Source organism: Temnothorax longispinosus, chromosome 11 (assembly GCF_030848805.1).
Source record: "Temnothorax longispinosus isolate EJ_2023e chromosome 11, Tlon_JGU_v1, whole genome shotgun sequence".
NCBI classification, from domain to species: Eukaryota; Metazoa; Arthropoda; class Insecta; order Hymenoptera; family Formicidae; genus Temnothorax; species Temnothorax longispinosus.
This window is the reverse complement of record NC_092368.1, coordinates 17,512,678-17,535,707: the sequence shown is the minus strand read 5'-3', so window position 1 is coordinate 17,535,707 and position 23,030 is coordinate 17,512,678. Positions and strand designations below refer to the sequence as shown.

The 23,030-nt window shown below is 40.3% G+C and overlaps 3 protein-coding genes across 14 annotated transcripts in view; 1 reads left to right on the top strand and 2 right to left on the bottom strand.

The window, feature by feature from the left end:
- The window catches only part of Pbp45 (proximal sequence element A Pbp45), a 4,641-nt gene extending 901 nt beyond the window's left edge, over positions 1 to 3,740 (bottom strand). For 3 of the 7 annotated variants that reach the window (XM_071793023.1, XM_071793029.1, XM_071793030.1), the window contains exons 1-4: positions 1,352 to 1,723; positions 980 to 1,109; positions 552 to 849; positions 3 to 358 (exon numbers count right to left, since the gene is read on the bottom strand). In XM_071793023.1, coding sequence (XP_071649124.1) covers positions 3 to 358; positions 552 to 849; positions 980 to 1,109; positions 1,352 to 1,373 — 806 coding nt within the window. In that variant the 5' untranslated portion in view covers positions 1,374 to 1,723. The other 4 variants (XM_071793025.1, XM_071793026.1, XM_071793024.1 and 1 more) reach the window with 4 other exon arrangements.
- Positions 3,221 to 18,500, top strand: LOC139821739 (DAZ-associated protein 2). 4 transcript variants are annotated; one of them, XM_071793035.1, is made up of 5 exons: positions 3,221 to 3,381; positions 14,557 to 14,625; positions 15,555 to 15,652; positions 15,747 to 15,896; positions 16,403 to 18,500. In XM_071793035.1, exons 1-5 carry the CDS (start codon positions 3,366 to 3,368, stop codon positions 16,580 to 16,582), a joined length of 513 nt encoding a protein of 170 aa, XP_071649136.1. In that variant the 5' UTR covers positions 3,221 to 3,365; the 3' UTR covers positions 16,583 to 18,500. The 4 variants fall into 4 exon arrangements, with proteins under 4 accessions (XP_071649136.1, XP_071649135.1, XP_071649137.1 ...); XM_071793034.1 differs by having other exon boundaries at positions 15,549 to 15,652; XM_071793036.1 differs by lacking the exon at positions 14,557 to 14,625 and having other exon boundaries at positions 3,228 to 3,381; positions 15,549 to 15,652.
- On the bottom strand, positions 17,873 to 23,030 carry LOC139821728 (recQ-mediated genome instability protein 1). 3 transcript variants are annotated; one of them, XM_071793008.1, is made up of 11 exons: positions 22,459 to 23,030; positions 21,693 to 21,836; positions 21,390 to 21,599; positions 21,132 to 21,289; positions 20,748 to 21,041; positions 20,362 to 20,574; positions 19,924 to 20,136; positions 19,697 to 19,838; positions 19,301 to 19,558; positions 19,106 to 19,201; positions 17,873 to 19,033 (listed from the first exon to the last, which is right to left on the bottom strand). In XM_071793008.1, the coding sequence occupies exons 1-11, from the start codon at positions 22,783 to 22,785 to the stop codon at positions 18,887 to 18,889; spliced, it is 2,202 nt and encodes a 733-aa protein (XP_071649109.1). In that variant the 5' UTR covers positions 22,786 to 23,030; the 3' UTR covers positions 17,873 to 18,886. The 3 variants fall into 3 exon arrangements, with proteins under 3 accessions (XP_071649109.1, XP_071649110.1, XP_071649111.1); XM_071793009.1 differs by lacking the exon at positions 20,362 to 20,574; XM_071793010.1 differs by lacking the exons at positions 19,924 to 20,136; positions 20,362 to 20,574 and having other exon boundaries at positions 22,459 to 23,028.

Sequence of the window (23,030 nt, the reverse complement as noted above, 5' to 3'; positions counted from 1 at the left end):
ACCGTTTTGGATCTTTCAGGACAGATTCGCTCAATGCTGATGTCGCAGACGCTGTTGACGACTTAGCTGGACCACAGCTGGTGTTTGTCAAATTGGATTTAACAAATATTCTACTCTCCGACTGTATTGTGCGAATGTTACCAACAATACTGTCTGCTATGCTGGCATCGTAAAGTTGTAGGCTGGTATCTCCCTCCTCATCGTACAAAGCGCGCTTCTTCTCCTCGTAGACCTTGCTTAGCTTGCTGATAGTCGACAGCAGTTTCTCTGGAGCTGCTAGTTCCTTGATTTCCGGCATCAAATTAACGTCCAACTTAGGCTGTTCTTGTTTTTGATAAAAGTGCCTCTCGATGCCATACTGTAAACAAAAAAACCTTATAATATAATCTCTCATTTTAAAAACACATTTTTTAGTAAATATAAAAAATAATATAGCTAATAATATTCTAGGAGTACTTTGTAATGTAATAGATGTAAAAACATTTAAAAAATATTAAAAATATATAATTTTAAGACAAACGTAACACAAGTAGAGATAATATAATATATACCTCTCTGTCGCTAATGCAATGAAGAAATGCATGATCGACAATCAGTTTGCATAAAATGTAGTTAGCGTCAAGATATTCCTCCTCTTTTATTTGACTGTGCACCTCCATCAAGCACTTCCAATCTGACAGGGTCATTCTGATCTTCAGTTGTTTTACTGGCATTTTGTAATATACTCCATATGTAAGGTACAGAGCCCCAATACGTTCCTTTAAACTAGATGCATTCACCAGAAACTGCTTTGTTACGCAAAGAGCTTCTTCACAGAATACTGTTAGAGCGGCTTCGGAAGGATGATAACTGCAAGTTTTCAATCTTTATTAACTAATTTCCTCTGACAAGTTTAAATCTTAAAAAGAAGCGATTCAGAAAAAATGTATTGACATTTAGGAGTGAAATGCCTTTTTTAATAGAGGAGCAAAATACATACGCAAAAACCAAGCCAAACTGCATTTCTTTCCAGATCTCACAGAAGTTCTGGAAGTGAGTATTGTAAGACAGCTCAAAGCGTGTTATCAGCGTCTGACAATCGGTGCGAAAAGCCTCCATCAGGCACTTCTCTGTTAACAGAAGACAATCATTAAACGGTATAATGTAATCACCACTTACAAATTTTGCAGTTCATAAAAAGAGATTCGTATATCGTACTGCTTTACATCAATTGTACGTGTCTTATGTTATCCATACATATCTTACGTATTTATAATGTATTTATAAATCTATTTGTTATTCTTAAAATCGGTAGGAAAAGTAACTGTGTGTATCATATAATTTATCACACTTAATATACGTAATTACTTACGTTGCGAATCGTTATACTGCATGATTCTGTATGCACCGTTCTGCAGAAGATCGAAAAGTTAAACTGGAAAGAAAATCATAAGCTATTTAGCTAGCGGACATTTAAACATCGGAAATATAAGGTAGAATTTGTGATTTGAATCTTTCTCGTATCTCAGATCTGATATATATTATATTCAAATGACACTTCTTCACCCCATTTATAAAATTCTTATTTTGGTAAATGCATAATTTCACCCGTATTACTTGAAAATGTGCTCAATCGATGTATATTGCGTAAAAACAAAGATTTTAAAAGTAAAAATGGTCGCTTATAATATAAAAAAAAGTTATAAGTTGTTAAAAGTGACGCTTATGAAGGTTAGGAAATCTGTTATACCGACGAAATACTGGATGCCAGTCAATGCCAGTGTGGATGTATCAGCAGAGAGTAAAGAGAAACAGGAGGGAGCATTTAGGGCCGGTTTACAATAGGTGTCGTAATGCTAGGTTTAAGGCCAAAGCACATATGACAGTCGTAGTCGTGGACGTAAGTAACGCACAAGCTTGGTATCCTATTTGTTCATTCGATACGACTCGTAACTTTACGATTCGCCATGTGTAGACTAGCATTGCTAGTTACAATGCGAGTCGTAAAGTCGTGAGTCGCAAGATTGACCAATCACAGTCGATTATTCTCCTCAAATTCAATTCTTGCGACTCACGACTTTGTGACTCGCATTGTAAACCCCGCATAATGCTAGGGCTGCGGTCCACTTGACGCTACAAATGCTTTGAAGCGTTCTTCTTTCAATGAAGAAAGAAGGAGAAGAAGAATGCTTCGAAGCATTTGTAGCATCAAGTGGACCGCAGCTCTAGATCTACAATGCGAGTCGTAAAGTCGTGAGTCGTAAGACGTGACCAATCACAGTCGAATTTGAGGAAAATAATCGACTGTGATTGGTCAATTTTTGCGACTCACGACTTTGCGACTCGCATTGTAGACCCAGCCACTCTCTAATTTTAAGAACTAGAAAAAGATGAAAAGTAAGTTAAACCGCGATTAAAATTAATCTACATTGGTAGAAATGGACATAAAGGGCCGCTTCGACCAAACTCTGATTTAATTTAGGGCCAATTTCACCAACCACAGTTAGCTTAACCGACGGTTAAAGTTAGCAGGATTGACCAATAGAAAGCAGGGTGGATTCATTTCTATTGGTCAATTCTGCTAACTTTAACCATCGGTTAAGCTAATTGTGGTTGGTGAAATTGGCCCTTAATCGTTGATTAGTCGCAGCTCATCATTAAACAGACTGACAAATGCGATTGGTCATTTCAAATGGACTAATCAACGATTAAGCCTTGTGTCGACGATACTAGAAATCGCTCCGAGATCTCGGACCGAGATATTTAAATAATTCGGCAATTGACCAATGCGATTGGTTAAGTCTTTCTCCGTCCGAGATCTCGGAGTGATTTCTAGCATCGTGGACATAAAGGCTTCAAGTTATGCTAAGACTCCATAGACGCGGAAACGCCATGCGGCAGAGTGCGTTGACCAATCACAAATTTTGATTTTGTCGCAGGCAACTTGCGGCAGCCTTCTGATTGGTCAACGCACTCTACCGCACGGCGTTTCCGCGTCTATGGAGTCTTAGCATTAATCGGAGTTTGGTCGAAAAGTGGCCCCCGAGATTAAAGTTAATTGGCATTGGTAGAAATGGACATAACCAATCGCCGCCAATTTTGTTAATCTAGTGCATCCAGTGACTTTAGACTTTAGACACGCGGTTACATGCTCCCTCATTGGTCCGGTTCGCGGGCCAATAGCCGCACGGCGCAAGCGGCAGCGCGCAACGCGCAACATCGTCGCAGTCGTCGCACCACGGGCACGCTCAATAAACGGCGCTAGTGTCTGTCAAGTGTCACAGCCGTTCTCGTCGGCCGACAGTGTTGTGAGACTCGAATCGGTGATTTAATTAGGAATAACGTACTTCTTTTTTTTAAGTAAAATTGTGAAACTTTAAGCAATAATGACTGACAAGAAAGGTAACTATACGACGTAATCGCGCGTTACCACTTTAGCTGCGTGTGATATACGTTGACGGAGGATTGGGATATGTACAACGTACCCACACAGGCATACCTACAGACGCGCGTTCACACATACGCACACACACGTACACGATACATACGAACACGTACACGCGTACGCGCGCCCGCGCGCGCACACATATATACATACCACACGTATATATATATACGCTCTCGTTGAGATAAGCCGTACCTCACCACTTGTCACTTGGCGCGACGACCGGGTCGGTTGCCTCAGGCGACGTCGTCGACGCGACTCCTGGGTGCGGACGGGCCTACGACGCGTCATGGCGTCGGCTTGCCCATCGCGCCGTTGGGCTCCGGGCGCCGGGCACGGACCGCTCGAATTACCCCTGGCCCGGGTTGACAGGACAAATCAATACCGCGCATCGCGCTGGGAATACAAAATGGCCTCCGGAGAGCTGTTCATTCTCTTTCTTGCCAGAGAGAGGGAGAGAGAGGGAGGAGAAAAAAAAATGAAAGGATGACAGAGAAACCTCTCGGTGTTTACGCCCCGAATTTTTCTTCGCGAGAATTCTCCTAGGATCTTTTTCGCGCCGAATCTTCGCGATTTTTATGATCGCGTCTCTTTTTAGCCAACGCCGAAAGATCCTCAAATTCTATAATTTTCGTGTTTTTTCAAGTTTCTGAAATCTCGTATATATACGCGCGTTCTTGACCTCTCTCGCGTTCACGAAATTTTTTCGATTCTCGCCACACCTGCGTTTTCCTCGAATATTCTCGAGCCACTTGGATTCTCAGATTTGTAAATCTTCGTGTATATGAATTCGCTTTTCGTGGACGACCGATCCCTTTGCATTGATCTCAAAAATTCTTGGAGAATCCCAGTTATTTGCTATCATTAATTCTCATATTTTTAGACATTTGTTTTAAATATTCCGCTTTTGTCTCTTAACGTTTTGTTTCTAAATTCTTGGACTCTTTGCCTTTTTAATTCTAATTATTTTTAAGATGTTTCAATTTTTGACGATAAAACACTTAAAAAATGAGACTATAAGTTCTCAGAGCCACAGATTATCGAATTGCTTATTGAAGTTTTTAACTCTTCTTTCTTTAGTTAATACATATTTGATGATACGAGCACCTGATTTAAAAATACACCGCATATACATACATATATAAATACATTCATATATCCAGGTAGAACAGAAAGTCACAGTCAAGTCAAAATGATGGTAAAATGACTAGAAATCGTCATTTTGCTGTCATTTTGATTATCGTGACTTTCTGTTTTATACCTGGAATATATACTATATATTTGTATATGTAGCACAGATTCGTAAGGCCCGTTCTATTTAGCTGAACCTCTTGCACGGTTCATCTTCTTATCTTCTTCTCTCCCAACGTGAAAAGAAAAAGGGAAAAGATGAACCGTGCGAGAAGTTCAGTTGGAAAGAACAGGCCTATACAGTGCAGACTATATGTGTAACATTAGGTCTGTTTGTTTTAGTTGAACTTAGGTTCACGTTGGGAGAGAAAAAGAAAAAAGATGAACTGTACAAGAAGTTCAGCTAAAACGAACAGGCCTAATGAGATTGTCAAGCTCCAGTCAAGCTATTACATGTACATGGTGCATTTTTTTTGCAGATACATACGCATTACAAACCACATACATTAAAAATCAAAACATGAGTTTTCAGTTGGATTATATACAACAAAGATTCCAAGGATAACAAGTCACATTCTTTTCGGCTCGCGGCTCACATCTTTTGACAAATTGGCGCTCCGGAAGTCATCCCCTTGTATTACTCAGTTGTATTCTTACAGATGTAAGGGGGCCTGGTTATACGGAAAGTGAGAATGCGCAAACGCCCCGTGCATACGAGGTGTATAATTTTAAAGGGACCCCGTAGAGCTTAAGAGTCAAAGAGTCATTTGCCAAATAGTTCCGTTGTCGCTAACGATGATCGAACAGACACCCTGGTGTCGAGAGAGAGAGAGAGGTGATCGTGTTCACGTTGAGCGTCCGTACGTTTTGCTCAAGCCGTTCCAGACGTTCCGGATGCGCTTTCGTACCCTCCCGCACGACGGGACGCGAGATCTGAGACACCCCTGGAATAGCTTCGGCAAAGAGACTCACTTACTTTCTCATGTAAGCGCCGTAAGAACGGTATATACCTCGACCGACGGTGCCGAGACGTATTTCATTACCGAGTCTGGGTCTGTCCCCCCAAAAAAGCAGGCGCTGCGCTTCTACGTAGAGCGCGGTATCGTAAGGATAATACGTAAAAGAAAAAAAAAAGCTTAGCCTGTAAGGTGGAGAGCCGACGCGCGCTCTCCTTCACCGTAATGCTAAATTATTTGGTAATTGTGATGTGAAGATAACGTTTATATATATACTGCTGCGAGTCTGCTACCGTTTATACCTTAATGGCGGTGTGTAGCAGCTGAGCGGAGGGATAGTGCCTACAGTTTGGCTGTCAATATGTTTGCAGCGGACCATTACAAAGACGATTTGATCCCAGTCAGTAGGTGGAGCTCCGGAGACCGGCGCAGCCTAAGCCACGTATCTAACCTCACCTTACTCTATATATTACCTTAACTCACTACGTGTTTATATACCAACATTATATTACGTATACACACACATAAATATATATATATATTATATATAAATATGTATACCACCTTTGATTATGTTGAGGCTAACGTAAGGACGTTGATTGCTTCTAGCTGTCGTTCGTCGTGCACTCCTTTTTGCCTTTGTAGCAAGGATAAGACTTGCAAGGACCAAGTGATGCTGCGACATCTCGTTCCACAAGTATCAAGTGGAGAAGCTATTCCATTCTCCGTATCAAGAAAGAGAGAGAGAGAAGGATAGAGAAATCGCATTTTTTAAATATATAACAGACATCAGTGTCTTGTAATGTAAAACAATTGTATCGAGAAGGTCCAACCGTTTTCAGACCCTCGAAAATTCTTATCGTAAAATCTAGTAGAGTCCTATCTCTCTTCTCATTGTTAGAATATCTTTGGAAACGATCGCTAGCCTTCCGTCAGCCTCGGCATATACATAAAGATATAGAATGCACCAGGCGTCTTCCGATTTAATACAGAAAATGCCCCACGCTCGAATCGCGGATTACGCGACTTCTGATGCGGCCACGTTTACGAAAGCCTCGAAGAATGGACTCGCGAATTTTTCGAATTTTCCGGAGTTTTTTTAACGATACGATCACTGTCTTTTCATTCTTCTATTCCGACAACCGCGACGACAAGCGGACAAAGTGTAATTTTTTAAAAATTTGACGGAAAATAGCGCGTTGTTGAGATTTTAGAATCTATCTCTCCGCTTTCGTGGCCGCGGACGTCGCGTGACGCGTTCGCGCCGTTTCGATCGGGGGCTTTTGGAAATCGGAGGCGCGGGTCGCTATTATATCCAAATCAATATGGCCGTAAGATATTGATATGGGTGTACCAATATTTCGTACTGGAATTTCGTGATACTGGCTGACTGCTTTATTCTTTTGACTCTTACTTCTTTTTTTCCTACATTATTATTCCACGCCCGACGTGCCCCCGCGCGTGCACATATTCGCTATCCATTTTTATGCAATCTTTTCGATATCGCGACAATGTTTGTCAGCAATATTGTTGCATTAAATAGAATCCCGTTGCGATACGATCTTCGTCGGATAGAATCAAGTTGAAAGAAAGAATTCTTTCTTCCTTTTTTTTCTATAAATCTTTAAATTATTGATCGGTAAACTTTTCGTCGTGCGTAAAGTCTAATTGTTATTAAGGGGTTACAAGATCCTGACAGGAATAAAAATTAGAAAAATTTGGAGAGTCGTAAAAGGTAAATTAATAGGAGTATGAATTTTTTGTTACGTATGTCTTTTAAATATACATTTGACAATATTATTGATTTAGAAAACCAATATGTGTCGCAAAATGTGACAGTTATAAAAAAATGAAATTTAATCTTTTCGCTGAAAAATTGGTGCTTGTAAAAGAAAAGTAAATAGAAAGTGATTTTGAAATTTGCGAAAAATTTGAACCGATAGAGATAATTATAAACATTTGTGTCAAATATTGAGTTAATCGAATAAATTGTTCTGAAGTTATCGTGGTTACAGTTTAAAGAAAAAAAAATTATATTCCAAGATGACAAAAAGTTCATACTCCTATTCATAATTTTTTGCAACTCCCTAAATTTGTCCCTAAATTTTTACTGTCCTCAAAGCCTTGTAACTCCTCAATTACATCAAAAAGTTATTAATTCATTTAAATTGATTTCTTCCGAAATAATAATAAAATGAGTGCAGCAGATTGCGCACGCGCGCGTGCACGGCGGGCCTTGCGGGTGTACACGAATGCTGTATCTAAGCTCGGCGTATATACTTTTGACGATACTTTTAATCCTCTTAGGAAACTTGCTAGCTCACTCTTAACAAATAGTGCATGCGTTGCTTTGAACCACCGCGCCACAAATTTCCCGATTTGTGTCGTAAATGCGCTAAACAAAGAGCTATATAATGAGGAGTACGAAAATTCGAAAGCTCGGAAGGAAACGCGAGGTCGGTCGACCGCGTGTGGAAATTCGTGGTGGCGGCTGCATGAACGTAGACACGTGATATAGACGTCCAGATATAGATATATTGATATATTTATATATATATCTTGACTTTCTTCTTCGACGATTTATAATAGCGTAACCTTAGATTAATTCTTCGGTAGCTTGAGCGTAGACTTTTTTTGACTTTGAACGTTATTGTAGCGAGAGAGAGAAAGAGAGAGAAGCGGTGAATCACGAAACGTAATCTCACGCCCACCGTCGCGCTGCAAGCTCGCGGTCCACGCGTAGCTAACTTCGCAGGGGACAAAGAGAGAGAAAGAGAGAGAGAGAGGGGGGGGAGAAAGGCAGAGATAAGAGGCAGCTGTGCGGCGGGGAAAAATCAAAGTGAAATTGCGTTCCACCCCTTTAGCATCCCTCAGTAGGCCTCCGTGCAAGTATAAGCTTCGATCTTTCTACGAGTTTGACCTCGTGTTCGCTCGCATGCTCAAAAAAAAAAAAGAACGTTTTTCTCTTCGACGGCGGGAAAGGCCCGATCGCCCGCGATCCTCGGGGCGGGAGGGCGAGGAAAAGAAAAAAAGGTGAATCGAGAGAGAGGGGTATAGGGCGATCGTGCCGCCCGCCGTCGTTGTTTCTATAATCGTGCATGTTTCTTTTTTCCTTTCGATATGCTGTTTTAATCGGTTCTCACGATTTCGCTTTTGGCCATTGTTACCCTCATCCACGTTCGATCCCTCCCCGGGATCCCCCGGGGCGCCATGGATCGGCGAGGGCGGCGATCCCGGGGGGGATCGGGCGGGCTGGTGCCATCATTGGCCGCGTTCAGCAGACACAACTGTTGAGTTCGTCTTATCAACACTCTGCGTTGATTGGTTGGTTCTAAAAGTAAGAGCCACTCACGTTCGACTGCTACTCAGCGGCTTGGTCTGCTGAACGCGCCCATTTTTGAATTGTAATTGTTGTTGTGTGATCACCGTAGTTCCGTAGATATCTCGCTGTCGCCGGGAAGACTCGCTCGCTGTTCCAGACGGTGAAAATTCCTTCTTATTTTTTTCGACATCCGTCGCGAAAAATCGTTGTACACGTTTGCGTTACAACGTTCGCAACTTGTTTGTTTTTCTTTCCTCGCGTACAGTATTTTTTTTACCCAAATTGGTTTTCCTGTTTTGATCGCGGCGAGGTCTCCCGGCGACGCGACCGCTGCATGCGCATGATCGACCGGATTTTGTAATCGTGTACACTGTTAATAGTGAGCTTAAGCGAAATAGCATTCGTTGATACGCTGATCGATTACCGGACGAGAGCGTTCTCGACGAGAGTCCAGAGGAGTTTTCGGGAAGCGAACGGACGGAAATTTTGGGAAAACGCGAAGGTTTACCTCTTATCGTCGTTCCTCGCATCTGTTTCCCCGCGTAGCTCTAAAGAATTATTCTCTCACCCTTGAATAGAGATTTTTTTTAAAGAAAGAGACATATCTTTCTCTTTCGCTCTGTCATATGTCGTTGGGAGTTACAGATGCTTGGGTATCGCGGATTTTCAAGCTTTCACTTGGCGGGTTGGTTTCACAGAATTCGCACGTCCATGTTTTCCCGAGCGCGTTCTCCTGGTCACGCTTCCGACAACTCCACTCGTCTCGAGGACGCGTCTCGTTGTCCACGGAAGCACTTCGACGAATCGCCGTCCGGCAAAAAAAGGAAAATGTTCTTTGCCGGTCGTTCAATGCGGGCCAGCCGAGAGATAATTGAAAAAGGAAAGAGAAAAGAAAGAAAAATGAGAAAGAGTAGAAGTATCTTGGCCCTGAATAGTGTCGAACTGCTCATTGGGACCAATCGAAGGAGGTGAAAGAGAAAGAGAGTGTGTGCGTGCGTGTGGCAGAGAGAAAGCAAAGAGCGATAGACACTTTTACCATTAAGCCGTACTAGCATTAATATTACAATCGGTTGTGACTGATTCGATGATTGTTTGCACCGTGACACATAGACACTTAAATTGTTATTTCTCAGAGGTTGCACGAATGCCGCGGATGGACTAGCATCTAGAACACGCGCGGAGATTTCTAAAAACGAATTGTCGCCTCGTGCGGGGTGGTCCGTCTCAAAATTTTTCATCCAGCTCGGTGGAATGCGGTGCGAAAAACCAAAGATTAACGCGACGATCATATTTTTTTATTTCAACAATTTATTTAATTTTAATTTAATTTAATAAACGTGCTAGTACTCATCAGGAATTATCGGAAATTACAATCTACGATCCTTCAGCTCTCATTGCCTGGATTTATTTCTCTGAAGCTTTGAATTCTCGGATATTTCTGGATCTTGGAATTTTCTCTTTGGTCCTTCCTAAATTCTTCCATTTTCAAATTTTACTCGCCACTTTTTTGTTTCATATCAATTCTAATTGATTTTTCTGAATTTTTACATTCCCACGTTCTTCAGAATTTGCCTGAAGCTAATACTGGTGTCTTGTAAGTACATACCGCAAGTAAAATATCGCGTTTGCACCACCTGTCAAATTCTCAAACGTGATCGCGCGGCTAGAGATGATATCGCACCGTGTGCGAAAAGCCGCGTTGGATCGCTCGTCTCCGCCAGTTCGATCGGCCTTTGATCATATCATAAACAATTTGGTATGGGCTGACATTTATGTTAGAGTACAACATGTCTATGCAGCACCAGCGCAATCGCGCGCACGACGTCCGGAGGACAGAAAATCCTCCATTTTTTTTCGGTGGCTTCGTAATTCGTAATTCAAAATTTCATTAAATATCCATTTGAAACGATTTTCGATGAATATCTTTCGAGAACGTTATTTCCGTCATTATTTGGCAAAATCCAAAGACGCTCAAGGAAACGAAATTTAACGAAAAATTAACCGAAGAAATAATTCCTTTGTGATTCAGTGCAAATATGTATATCGCAGTTTTCTGCAGATATTTTAAATAATACATATATATATTTTTTTCTCTCCCTAAGACGTCGCATCTGAACGTGTCGCACTGATGAGGAAGCGTTCAGAAGGATATTGGCCTCCCGATGGCGGCGGTGCGTGGCGCATGGCGCGGTTTAGATAATTAAAAGGATTAGAGAAAGAAATGGGCGGCCGAACGTCTCGCGGCGTCGCGACGCGGCCGGTCGCCAACCGTCACTTACTTTACTATTACACACGATTCCGAGGAACTTTTAATCATGTTTAACCTTTATCTCTGGATATTTGCAGAAATTTGTGGTTTGCTGAGTCTTGTCACGACTTTTTGAATGTGTGGAGCCCGATATGCATACATAGTCCACCGCTATATATGCATATATAAATATTATATATATTATACATAATCATCGTACCACTATACTCATTGTATAAATTACACATTCACCGCCCAAAGAAAAAAAAAAGAAGAGAAAGAAAGAGATAATAGAGACTCGTCTTCTCGGCTCGACTTGTGAAATCGCATCTCGTCATCGCCCGCGATGACGGACGGCGATGACGACGAGGACGATGACACGATGATAATGATGATGTTAAGACGGACCGCCGTTCTTATATCGCGAGTCCTTCGATTACTTGGGCTTGTTTTAACATCACTTTTTGGAGCAACCGTTATCCTTCTTACCTCCTGGCTTTATTTTAGCTCTGTTTTTTGTCGTTTTTCTGTTTTTTGAACACGGCCGAGCCTCGGGATCTATCGATTTGCAATTTAGATTGATCTTTAACCCGTTACCATCCAAAAGCTATATACATTCTTCAGATATTGCTGCAAAATAAATCCGATGTGAACGGTGAAGGTACAGTTTAAAAGTAGATTGGAATATAACGGGTTAATCTCAGCCATTGATGAAATGAAGTGAATGGATGGATTGTTGATGTTTTGGATAATTGCGGGACGTGGATGCAAACACGTGGATGCTAAAGAGCAAAGACATCAATGGGAATCCAAGTCCCAACCTTGCAGCTTTCAAGTTTGCGAGTTTCAAGTTCTTCTTGTATACTTTTGTATACTTAAAAGATACAAGAGTTTCTAAGTTGATTCAGATAATCAAGATTAAAGCTCTCGAGCGTTTCAAGCAATAAAACTTTTAGCAATGAAAATTTAAATTGTAAACTTACGAATTTCCTTACCCTCGTATGGATTTAAAGAGCGTCTGTTTGTTGCAAGTATCCAAGATGTTAATAATTTATCTTGAAGATTGCACATACTTGAGTGGGTGTTTGTGTTGACGCCTTACTTGCGCGGATCCCTCAGGCTCGACCTCTTAGACGAATGTATTTGGCTTCTACCTTGATTGCGTAACGCTATTTGCTTTGAGATCGGTTTCGTATTAAATCTTAGTTCTAGAAGTAAAGGTTGCTCAAATGACGAATCATTGTTCGAGAATAACCGCCTGAATTTTCTGCGAGTGTATAGAGATTTAAACTTTGAGTAAAAACGAAAATTCAGAAACTCTCTCACAGAACATTCAAATTTGTTAAAATTTTGAATTTTTTCTATTCTGGGAGATTTATTTATCGAATTATTCTCGAGTGCGATTCGTTTTAACTCCTTGATCGTGGATCCATTTGTATGTTAGCGATCTCGGATGGATCCTCGAGTGGGTATGGTCCAAGGTGATCAACCTCTCGAAAAGAAAAAGACATCTCAAAATGCACTTAATGAAATGCAGTTAAAAAAACTGAAATTATTCTAATCGGATCTCGGTTGATAAAGACCCTGGTTTTTTTCTACCAATTTCTTTAATTTTATTTATATCAATAAATATCTGGTAAAAGCATGTTACAACTGCCGACCAAAAGTTCGAGACCATTAATTGAAAGTGTGTACTGAAGTGAAATCAAATTTATGCATTATAATTTAACATATATTATTTTATTCATTGTTTTATAATAAAATGATACAAAATGTTTGAAAGTTCTAAAAAAATATTTTTTTACAAGATGGAAAGAGTATTAGACTTTTTTTTCAAAGTAGCTATCCTTACATTTAATTACTCTTTTACTGATCTAGATAATGTAGCTACAAGTTTACTAATTTTTTCTGACGAAAGATTCTTCCATCTTTTAAAACGGTCCACAGTTCAGTTTTGGAAAAAAGGCTTTATGACCGCAGTTTACTTTCAAATTAAGAAAAAATATTGAGTGGGGCATAAATCGGACTTTTAACTAGGGTGTCACTGGGATATTTTTAAATTTTGTATGCTCTCTTATTTGTGGTCTCTTTTAGCCGACAGTATATTGATTGTATTATAAATGCATTAAATCCCTCTCGTTTTTTATTTATAAAACCGGGTCACGCTATTTTTTTTCTCCCTTTTATAACATTCTCTTATAGATTTTTACTTGTATTTATATAAAAAAAAATTGACAAAAATTTTTCACGTATGGAAACAAATTTCTAAGTAATTGGATGCCAAAATAATTGGAGCGTCAGTGTTGTGGATAATTTCAAAGTAAACGCAGAGCGACCGAGTCGATGAGCCCTTCGGGATGAGAGGAGTGGTTGGTCACCTTGTAAATGTTTTATTTTTTTTTTTTATAAAGAAGCCCGTCTGCGCCCCGGCAGTTTACCTAACGCCGGGCAGAATGAAGCTCCAAGGAAGGCCCGGGCGCGACAGGCGGGCGTGATATCTTCGATCATTTCTTTTCACCATTATTTAGTGACTAACATTGTTTGAGCTTTGAATAGTATCTTGATCAAAACGGTGTATGTCATGTGTAAGATATACTTGGGTGTGGGAGTACCACTCTGGGGATCGATGGCGCGTTTGGACGATCTAGCCCTCCAATGTAGCGGGATTATTCCTCGGACATGCTCCTTGAAAAAATTATCTCGACGCTATTCACTCTGAAAGAAGTATTTTAAATTAACGACATCGAAGTGGTTGTACTAATAACTGTGAAAGTGGTGTCCAAATAATCGTCTGGCAATCAGTTTTCTGAATCGAAACGATTCTCAAAACCGCCAACTCTTTTTAAATTATTTGCTGGTTATCACAAATAATATCGCCTAGTGGAACATATATGTATATCTTGACATCTAAAAGCTAAATTGTTAAACTGATTTCGGCCTTTGGCGATTTGTCCTGAACGTGAATAGCTGAAAGTTCAATATTCACTAATATCGCTTCAAGCAGATAGCTGAAAAGGCTGAAGATCGAGCTAAAGATGAAAATAAGAAGAAAAATTCTAGCGAATCTGTTTGGACCGCTTAAAATTTAAGTCGAATCTCTGTTTGGACCGCTTCGAGGTCGCTTCGAATCGAGTCGCTGATTTCGAGATGCCGAAATGGTGAGAATCGGACGCTGAGAACACCAGTCCAGGAAAATACCGCAACGGAGGGGAGGATCCAATCGCGCCACCGATCTCGACGACGCGCTCTACGCGTGCTCGACGCGGACGGGGTTTATACGATCTGCCAAGATCACGCGCGGATTCCAATTCTTCGGTGCCGCGTCGGGACGCGGACGGGGTGCGCCGGCACTCGTCCTTTCTGGCAGTGTGGTACCACGTACCATGTTGGCTTAGATCGAACACACACTCACACACGCCATTCGCGACCTGCGAAATTCAGGTGGAGCTGCATTACGCATTGCCTTATGTTACAGCGTATCCGGTGGCACCGCATCCACCGACTGGCTTTGTCCCCGCGCCGACGCAACCCCCGACCTACGGTGGTAAGAACAAAACCTTTGCACACTTCTCTTTCTTAAGCAGTTAAATCCCCGCGAGGAATGTGGAGAATGCGGAGAACCGTTCGCCGCGCCGCGCCGGCGAGTATCTATTGTACAGATTCCTTGCCGATTGTGCTCGAACGTCCCGTTCATGTCACATCTGCGAAAGATGAGATACTTCCGGGAAGCGAGTACTGGCCAAGTATCGAGGTGATCGCGAATGAAGGAAGTGTTTTTGAAATAAGCCTTTACATGCCTCTTGTCTCCTTACTTTTCGAAGTAATTACCCAGGTAGAACATAAAGCTCATAATGACATCATGATGACGTTATCATGACTTTATTCATCGCTTAAAAGTTATCTGGATACGTCTAGATGACGTCATCATGATGTCATGAGTTTTATCACTTAAAAGTTATCTGGATATGTCCAGATTCAACGTCGTCATGATGTCATTGAGTTTTTATATTCTATCTGGGCGCTTCTTAAATTGTAAGGATCTTTCGCATTACCAACTCGTCTTTCTCTTGAACGAAAAAAATAAATTGTCAAAATGAGGGGCTCTTGAACGAAGCCGGAGAGTGGAATTTGCGAGAGGTGAATAGATAAAATCAGAAAACTTGTGGGAAACGAGGGTCGGAATTGATAATTTCCTCGATTTCTCTCATTCATCTTGGATTCACATCACGTGAATAATTCTAACTTATCTCAATGGAGCAACATTTTGCATTCTGCGCGTGAATGCTATTACAAGTGGGGTCGAACCGAGTGCTAAGAATAGGGATTTGATTTGGTCTCGATGAATTAATGAAAGAGAGGTTCGATTGTATAAGGGGGGGAGGAGGTTGTCCTCCTTCTCTTTTAATACCTATTCCAAATGCATTACGCTTTATGCTATTGAACGATTCTGATAACGTTCGTCGACAGTTGCAGGCGCCGCCCCATATGGAGTATTTCCCAATCAGCCTCAATTGTACGCGACGCAAGGCCCGCCGCCGCCGACGTACGATCAGACCCTTACGCATCCTATGGTGAGTCATTCGCGCGTATTCCGTCCTTCGAAATTATCTCGAAGAGTTACACCAAACGTATAAATTTCATCAATGAATACCGATTCTTGTTTAGATGTATCAACCAATGTATGCAGGGCAAGGATACCCTTTGCAATATTATCCACCGGGATATCCCTTGCAATATTATCCGCCGTTAGCTGCGACAACGGCGTATTATCCCACTATGCAACCCGCCCCTGTAAGACCTACCATTATGGTACCTGTAAGTATCGATATTGTATATTTCTCTAAAAAATTGTTTGTAGCGAGACTTGAAGAATGGCATCGCGCAAGCTCAAATTTTTTTCGAATTCTTTCGAATTTAAGCTTGCGCGACGGCATTCTTCGGAAGAATCATTCCGTTATTAGCGCATCTAGTAGCATAAAGTCTTACGTAACCTGCCGATATGACTGCAGATTGCTCAACAGTAGAATATATCATTTAATAAATCATTTCGATTTCTGATCGAATTTGCTGCCAATCTGCCGGCATGCCGCAGACAGTTTGCTTACTCGAATGTGTTTATCATACTACCAGTAAAAATAACACACCGTCACATTATGCAGCATCTATATTCCGATATTTAAATTTTTTTATCTCTGTGGAGATAAAAAAAAACCTGGATGAATCTGTGAACCGTTCTTCCGAACTAAAAAATATATTGGAGCTTGTCTCCAAAATCTTTCCCAATATTGTAATTATTAATATTTATAATGTTTGTTTCGCAGAATGGCTTTGACGGTACCCGGTTCGACGGTATCTCGCAGCCGGTGTTGCCACCGCCGCCACCCGGGGTGGCCGCGAACGCTGCGCAGCTGGCCGCGATGGCCGGCCACAGTGTGGCCCTCTCGCAAAAGAAGGGCTCGTTCCTGGGAGGAGGAACGGAGGGCGGTTATACCTTTTGGTAAACCACCAAAACCACCTTTCGTAACAACACAACACGCAGAAAACATACACTCCACACGTACACGCCACATTAACTATCGGAAGCGCCGTGTTGTTGAGACGACGAGATCATTGTAGGTAAAATTTCCGTTAGAGCTCTGCTTTTCTCACCTCTGCCGGTGGCAGCTTCATCGATATCTTCTAGTATACCGTGTGCGCGCGGAATGATCACACAACATATACATACGCACCACACATGCAATACATATATACGAGATGTACACGCGTCAAACATACGACACACATATACACATATACATATACAAAATATACATTTGAACATGATGCTATGGCAGCAACTGTGAGAGTTCCCACGCGATTCACATACGGCGATATTTGCGATCGAGATAGAAGCGATCCAATGATCTCAAGGACACCGCCGCCGTCTTGGTGATCGATCTGCGCAACTCATGTACACTGTTGAACTGCAGAAAATCGTCCCGGCCGAGGATCGTCTCGGTCACGACGACGCTCGTCGAATATCCTCGAAAGCTAATTCCTCGAAAGCTCATCGTTCTGTTGGGGAAGTCGGGAGACAGTGGGAGAGCGCTACGCGAATTTTCCGAAAGGATCCGCGAAGATCCGCGACAGCTCCGTGAAAGCCCGAGATCCGAGATACCGAGAATCCATGATTAGGACTTGGGGGCCCGACGAAACGTCCATTATAGTATCGTGGATCCGGGAATTCTGAATTTCCGCGATCAAAATTTCTTAAAATTCGAAAGGTTCTGAAAACTAAAGTCATCACAATTCGTTGATTATTGGATTGAAGTAAACGTAGATCTCGCGTTTCATAAGTCTGAGTTTTTAAAAATCAAGGGACCCGAAGTTTCAAGGGATTGAGAATCTCAAAAGATCGCTACTAAATACTCTCCTTGGAAAAATTGACATTTCCAAGGATGTACGAACTCGGAGACTCCAAATTGTCGTGATAGAAGGCTCTAGAATGCTAAATATCTACAAACTCTAGTTGAAGGAAATCTTATATATGATCTCGACTTTCCCAGGATTCAAGGTATCCAGGATCTAGCTTTAGTGGCTTCTATTAGTTAAGGTTACAGAACTTCGAGAATTTTAGTTGAATTTTTCTTAAATTTAATCACCGATCAAGCATTTCCGGATGAGATAAAATATTAACGATCATAACATATGTAAGTTCGCCGAGAACCGATGTTTTCGGCGACTCGCGATTTCAGGGGGTCGACGAAGACCCGAAGGCTCGAGGCAGTCAATGTGCGTTTCCACGGAGAATAGTTATTGCGAGAATGTTATTTTACGAAAGACAAACTAGTTAGATCAACGGAAGACGGACTGATGCTATTGACAAGAAACGACATTGTCGTTGCGCTCATCGAAGCAGAAAGAAGGAAAGGATCAAGGATAAAGAGAATAGAAGCCCAATGTCGACGATTGTAGAAATTCACGAGACATATTGCGTTGATATTTATATTTAAATTATTGTTATTTAAACGATTTATTTGCAGATCCTCCTTAGAGAAGACAGAATCATCGGTGCGACGTGTTTCAACGATTTATTTTATATCTCGAGAGAGTGAGAACAAGCAAAGGGAGTGAAAGAGAGAAAGAGAGAAAGTGGAATGAGTTTTATATCACGGAAAAGCGTGCAATAAGCGTAAATTTATTGTAACAATAAAAAAAAAACGATATTAATTGAAACTGTGAACTTGTTATCACGTTGAATAAGTGATAAAAACAGAGAGTGCGAGAGAGTACATGTGCGTGTGAGTGAGTGAAGAAAAAAATAAGAATAAGTGAGAGAAAAAGTGAACGAGGGTAAACAATGAGTTGAGACAAAAATGTACCACTGCGCGATGATCAATTGTACCAGTTAATAAATGCTATGATCATGCAATTCGTTAATCAGAATTTGTTCTCTTTTGGCGAGCGACGGTTACTTTACGCGTAAGAGTACGTAAAGAAACTAACTTTGAATATTTCTAATTAAATTTAAAAATAGAGATCCGAGTCATAGAACGGAACAAGAATAACACCGTACGTTCGCTCCACGCTATTTGTGTTGAATTGTTTTATTTATTAAAAATAGCAATATTATAAATTATATAAAAGAAATATTTTATAATTCAGTCCCTGAGAAACGATATCTAAGTTAAAATTACGAAAATTTCCTGCGATTACTTACAGTTTTGATCGCAGCATTGCTGTATGTTTATACAAAGTATCGAATATTATTGAATTTTGAGAAGTTCTTGAACCTCTCCCATGCAATTCATATCTATTTTACGATTTCATGCAGGCCTCTTCATATTAAGATCCTTCTTTTGTTGCGCAGTCAACTGCGTGATACCAACGACTTTGGCCATTTCACCCTGAACCAATTCCAGTTTCAACAACGCGTCCAGATTTTGAATATCGTGTTGCGCCTTGCGTAGATTCTAGAAGAATTTGGATTTGAAAAAGAGATACTATCCTTAACGATTATTCTATCGTGATTATATCCAGCTTACCATTCGTAGTTCGTTGTCTACTTGAGGATTCGACTTGGCAAGTTTCTTTTTCTGCGAAAATTCCTGCACGGTGAAGCCAAGAAATTCTTCCAGAATCTGAAAGGATTTCATCTTATGATTTCTCTCTTGTAATTTCACGATGAATGATTGCGGTAAGACAGCAGGAGCCTTAAGAAATCGTCTTATTTCACGTACCTCAGAATTGAAGCAGACTTCTACGCTGGAAGTGTGATCCGTGATCACTGCCGTTACCGACCAGCATTTACCCCGTTTCGTTAGCGCCGAAGTTATGGTCTTTACTTGACCTCTCACTGTTCTGCATATTTTTTCCGTGATAGGCTCGCGTAACACATCACTCAGGACATCGCAGATTTTGGGGGCAGACAGGGGTTTGAAAAAGTTGGTAATAGGTTTGATCTTTGGCATTTGCTGTATTGTTCTCGAAGTGCTCGCCTTTAATAAAATCAGACAAGAGTGAAAGAAAAACATTAATAGTTTTAATTAAAAAAAAAAGAGAAAATATAGGAATCATTCATAGTAAAGAAGACTGTTATAAATATTATATATCATTATAATATAAATATCATATACCATTGATTTTTCGTTTTGTACCGCTTTCGTGGATATACATTTCTCAACTTCCATCGAAGAGTTACGATTCGTCGATTCCAGCAGTGGCACTATTGGCGCACACGTTTTGATTTTATTTTTTAAAGGATTTCCGCCTTGTTGACTGAAAAATAACATAAAAGGTAAGTAATAAAATACGATAAATATATATCGAAAATAATATAGAAAAAGATTTATAGATAGGAAACCTCTGCGATTCATTTGTTTTAATTGTGACGTCGCAATCGTCGAAGTCAAAATCATCATCGGGAAATTCCAAAACGTTTTGATTCTTATGAGACCTCGTGGGAGGCGGTGATTTACTACGAAAATTGCACGTGGAAGTTGGCGTATCATCGATTATTATTATGTCACTATTGTCAATTTTCTTAGTCTCTATTCGCGATGAGGGATCACTGGGCCTAGAATAATTGCTCAATATAGAAAATTAGAAGATAATACATAGGAAAGTAAACTTTCCATCAGAAAAATTGTGAATTTCGAAACAAATTCTTATATAGTTAAAAACAATGCCAATTAAAAGATTTCCACTTTATTGATTAAAAAATGACACAAAAAGTAAGTAATAATAAATACGATAAATATATATCAAAAATAGTATAGAAAAAGATTTATAAATAGGGAACCTCTGCAATTCTTTTGTTTTAATTATGACGTCGCAATCATCGAGGTCAAAATCATCATCGGGAAATTCCAAAAAGTTTTGATTCTTATGAGAACTCGTGGGAGGCGGTGATTTGCTACGAAAATTGCACGTGGAAGTTGGCGTATCATCGATTATTATTATGTCACTATTGTCAATTTTCTTAGTCTCTATTCGCGATGGGGGATCACTGGGCCTAGAATAATTGCTCGATATAGAAAATTAGAAGATAATACATAGGAAAGTAAACTTTCCATCAGAAAAATTGTGAATTTTGAAACAAATTCTTACATTGTTAAAAATGATGCCAATTATTACCTGAATTAAATTCATATTACAAAGCTGACACTTTTTGACTTCAATACTCACCAATTCTCGAAGGGTTCAAAGTCTATATCCTGCAGCGTTTCTTCAATAATCTCATTTGTTTCTTTCCTAGCAGTTTGTCTGTTATTGCACGTATTTTCAGAGCGTTCTTGAATAGCTTCGATTTCCTGGCTCCGTCGTTCGATCGCCGTCACCGCTTCCAAGTCAATAGCTTCTTCAAAGTCATCGTCGAAAAAATTGTCGTTGTTAGATCCAGATGCTACATTCTGGCTATTATGATTCGCGATCTTGAATGGTCCGTTGTCGTTGTATGGATCAGGGTTTTCTGGTTCTCCCCTGGATGATCGAATAAAATAAGAGATCAAGAAGCTCGAGATTAAAACCATCAATAAATTTAAACTCGAAGAAAATTTGACCGAGTCTTACAGAGCTCTTGCCAGGACATTCTCCGGCGCGTTGGGTTTCAACAGAGAGTCCACTTCCCCGCCAACCTCCTTGTATTTGCTGTCCTCTAGGAGAATAACACCACGTCTGCAGTCAACCGGACCAATTATCATCACCTTGTAGCCAGGAAGCAATGCGCCCTGCAAAAAACATTTGTCAAAATTATCATTCTTTAATTTAATAATTTGGATAGAGTGGTCTCGTTCATTCAAATCGGTGCAGCAATGGGAAAAGTCGTACCGTTATTTGTTTGAGTGGAGTGTACTCTATCGCAGTGACATCCTGCACGCCGTCAGTGAGGCACAGTTGCATCATTCTTCTGCCCTTGGGCTGCCACTGCTCCTTCTTCTCCTCTTCCTCCAAGGCGACTTCCAGGTTCTGATTGTCAATTTTGCGAATTTCACAAAGCTGCTTGTACTTGGAGCTCGCTATATCATACATCTTGTCTACCTATGCTCACATCGGGATGACCTGCATATATGACAATTTGGATCTCTGAGGTAAGAAATACGTATTACGATGTGACAACATTACAGAGCTCACCTGGAGGATATAAGTATCTGTCAATACAATACGTGTCTGCTGCGCCAGATTCCTCGGCAGACATCCGTTCTCGTTGCTGATCTCCCGCAGGTCACTCAGCTGCCATTGGCTCTCCACAAATTCGAAAATATGCTTGTCCGTCATCTGCAGTGACAATCACAGAAGTTAATTGTCTCAAGTAATTTAGCGAACTGGAATGTTACATGTCAGCAACTATAATTATGTAAGTTATAGAAAAGAAATGTCAAGAACATTTAAATATAAATTTAAATTCAATGTTAATTAATAATTAAGTTAATTAATATTCTCTCTCTGCATTTATTTTTATTCTATTTTTATAAGTTAACTTTTGCACACAATATACAAATATATTTTAAACATTCAACAACGTACAAAAGGAAAAATAAGTATTTTAAAAATATCTTTATAATTTTAATATTTATATCCGTGTAAAAAGTCTCTGGTGAAAATCAAAGAGAATGTGAAACGGGCTAAGTAAGAGTCAGGCGTTGTTGACGGTGCACAAAGGTTAATTCCTTTATTTATGATAAATTATGATTAATATTTATAACGCAGAAATTGATGGATTTCATTTGAGCTAAGAATTGGCGAGTTATATGACAAAACATTTCTCGTTTGACGTTTCCTTCTCCGAAGGTACAAATTAATCGCAATCATAATATGTTGCTGTTTTATTAATTTTAATTAATGATGATATATGTGAATCGCCAAGATAGCAATTCGCGACGTAAGTACATACACATACCTCATGAGGGTTCTTATCTTTAACAAAAAACTCGACGCAATCTCTTAGCCACGCGTCGTTCATCACATAAAACTTTGCGTTTAGCTGCCTCTTTATCCGCCTCAGTAGGTTTTCATTCATTTTCACGCCTTTGTCCCTTATTCTTTCTTGATTGCGAAGCCAGACATCATCCGCACAACAATATTGACCAATATTTGACGATACATACAGCACTGCACTTAACCATGTGTTTCTGTTGGTTTCTGTGCATGTGTTTTTGGAAAATTGTGAAGTAATTCTCACAGCGCGCATGCGCGAGGTATGTCCACACGTGATCGAGATCAACATACTCGTGTGCTCGTGCCACGCTCTGAATGCTCTGATACTGCCCAGAATCCCAGAAACTCTGGGCCAAAGTTCTCGAGATTCGTACAATTTTTTTTTTCCTATTATGTATACAGGTACACAACCGTATTGTATGTCAATTACATAAAGCAGGTTAAATTGAATAGAAAAGCCCTCTACAGAATCCTCTTTTGCGACTTTCTGAATAATGAGATTAATTATAATTGATGAAATATATTAATTATAAT

Excerpts from the sequence above, each read along its gene's own strand:
- LOC139821739 (XM_071793034.1), top strand. Across the intron at positions 15,653-15,746 it reads AGACCCTTACGCATCCTATG|ATGTATCAACCAATGTATGC; the intron begins GTGAGTCATTCG and ends ATTCTTGTTTAG. Across the intron at positions 15,897-16,402 it reads GACCTACCATTATGGTACCT|AATGGCTTTGACGGTACCCG; the intron begins GTAAGTATCGAT and ends TTTGTTTCGCAG.
- LOC139821728 (XM_071793008.1), bottom strand. The coding sequence starts at position 22,785 with ATGTTGATCTCGATCACGTGTGGACATACCTCGCGCATGCGCGCTGTG. Across the intron at positions 21,042-21,131 it reads AATGTCCTGGCAAGAGCTCT|GGGAGAACCAGAAAACCCTG; the intron begins GTAAGACTCGGT and ends TCGATCATCCAG. Across the intron at positions 19,559-19,696 it reads TACAAAACGAAAAATCAATG|GCGAGCACTTCGAGAACAAT; the intron begins GTATATGATATT and ends ATTTTATTAAAG.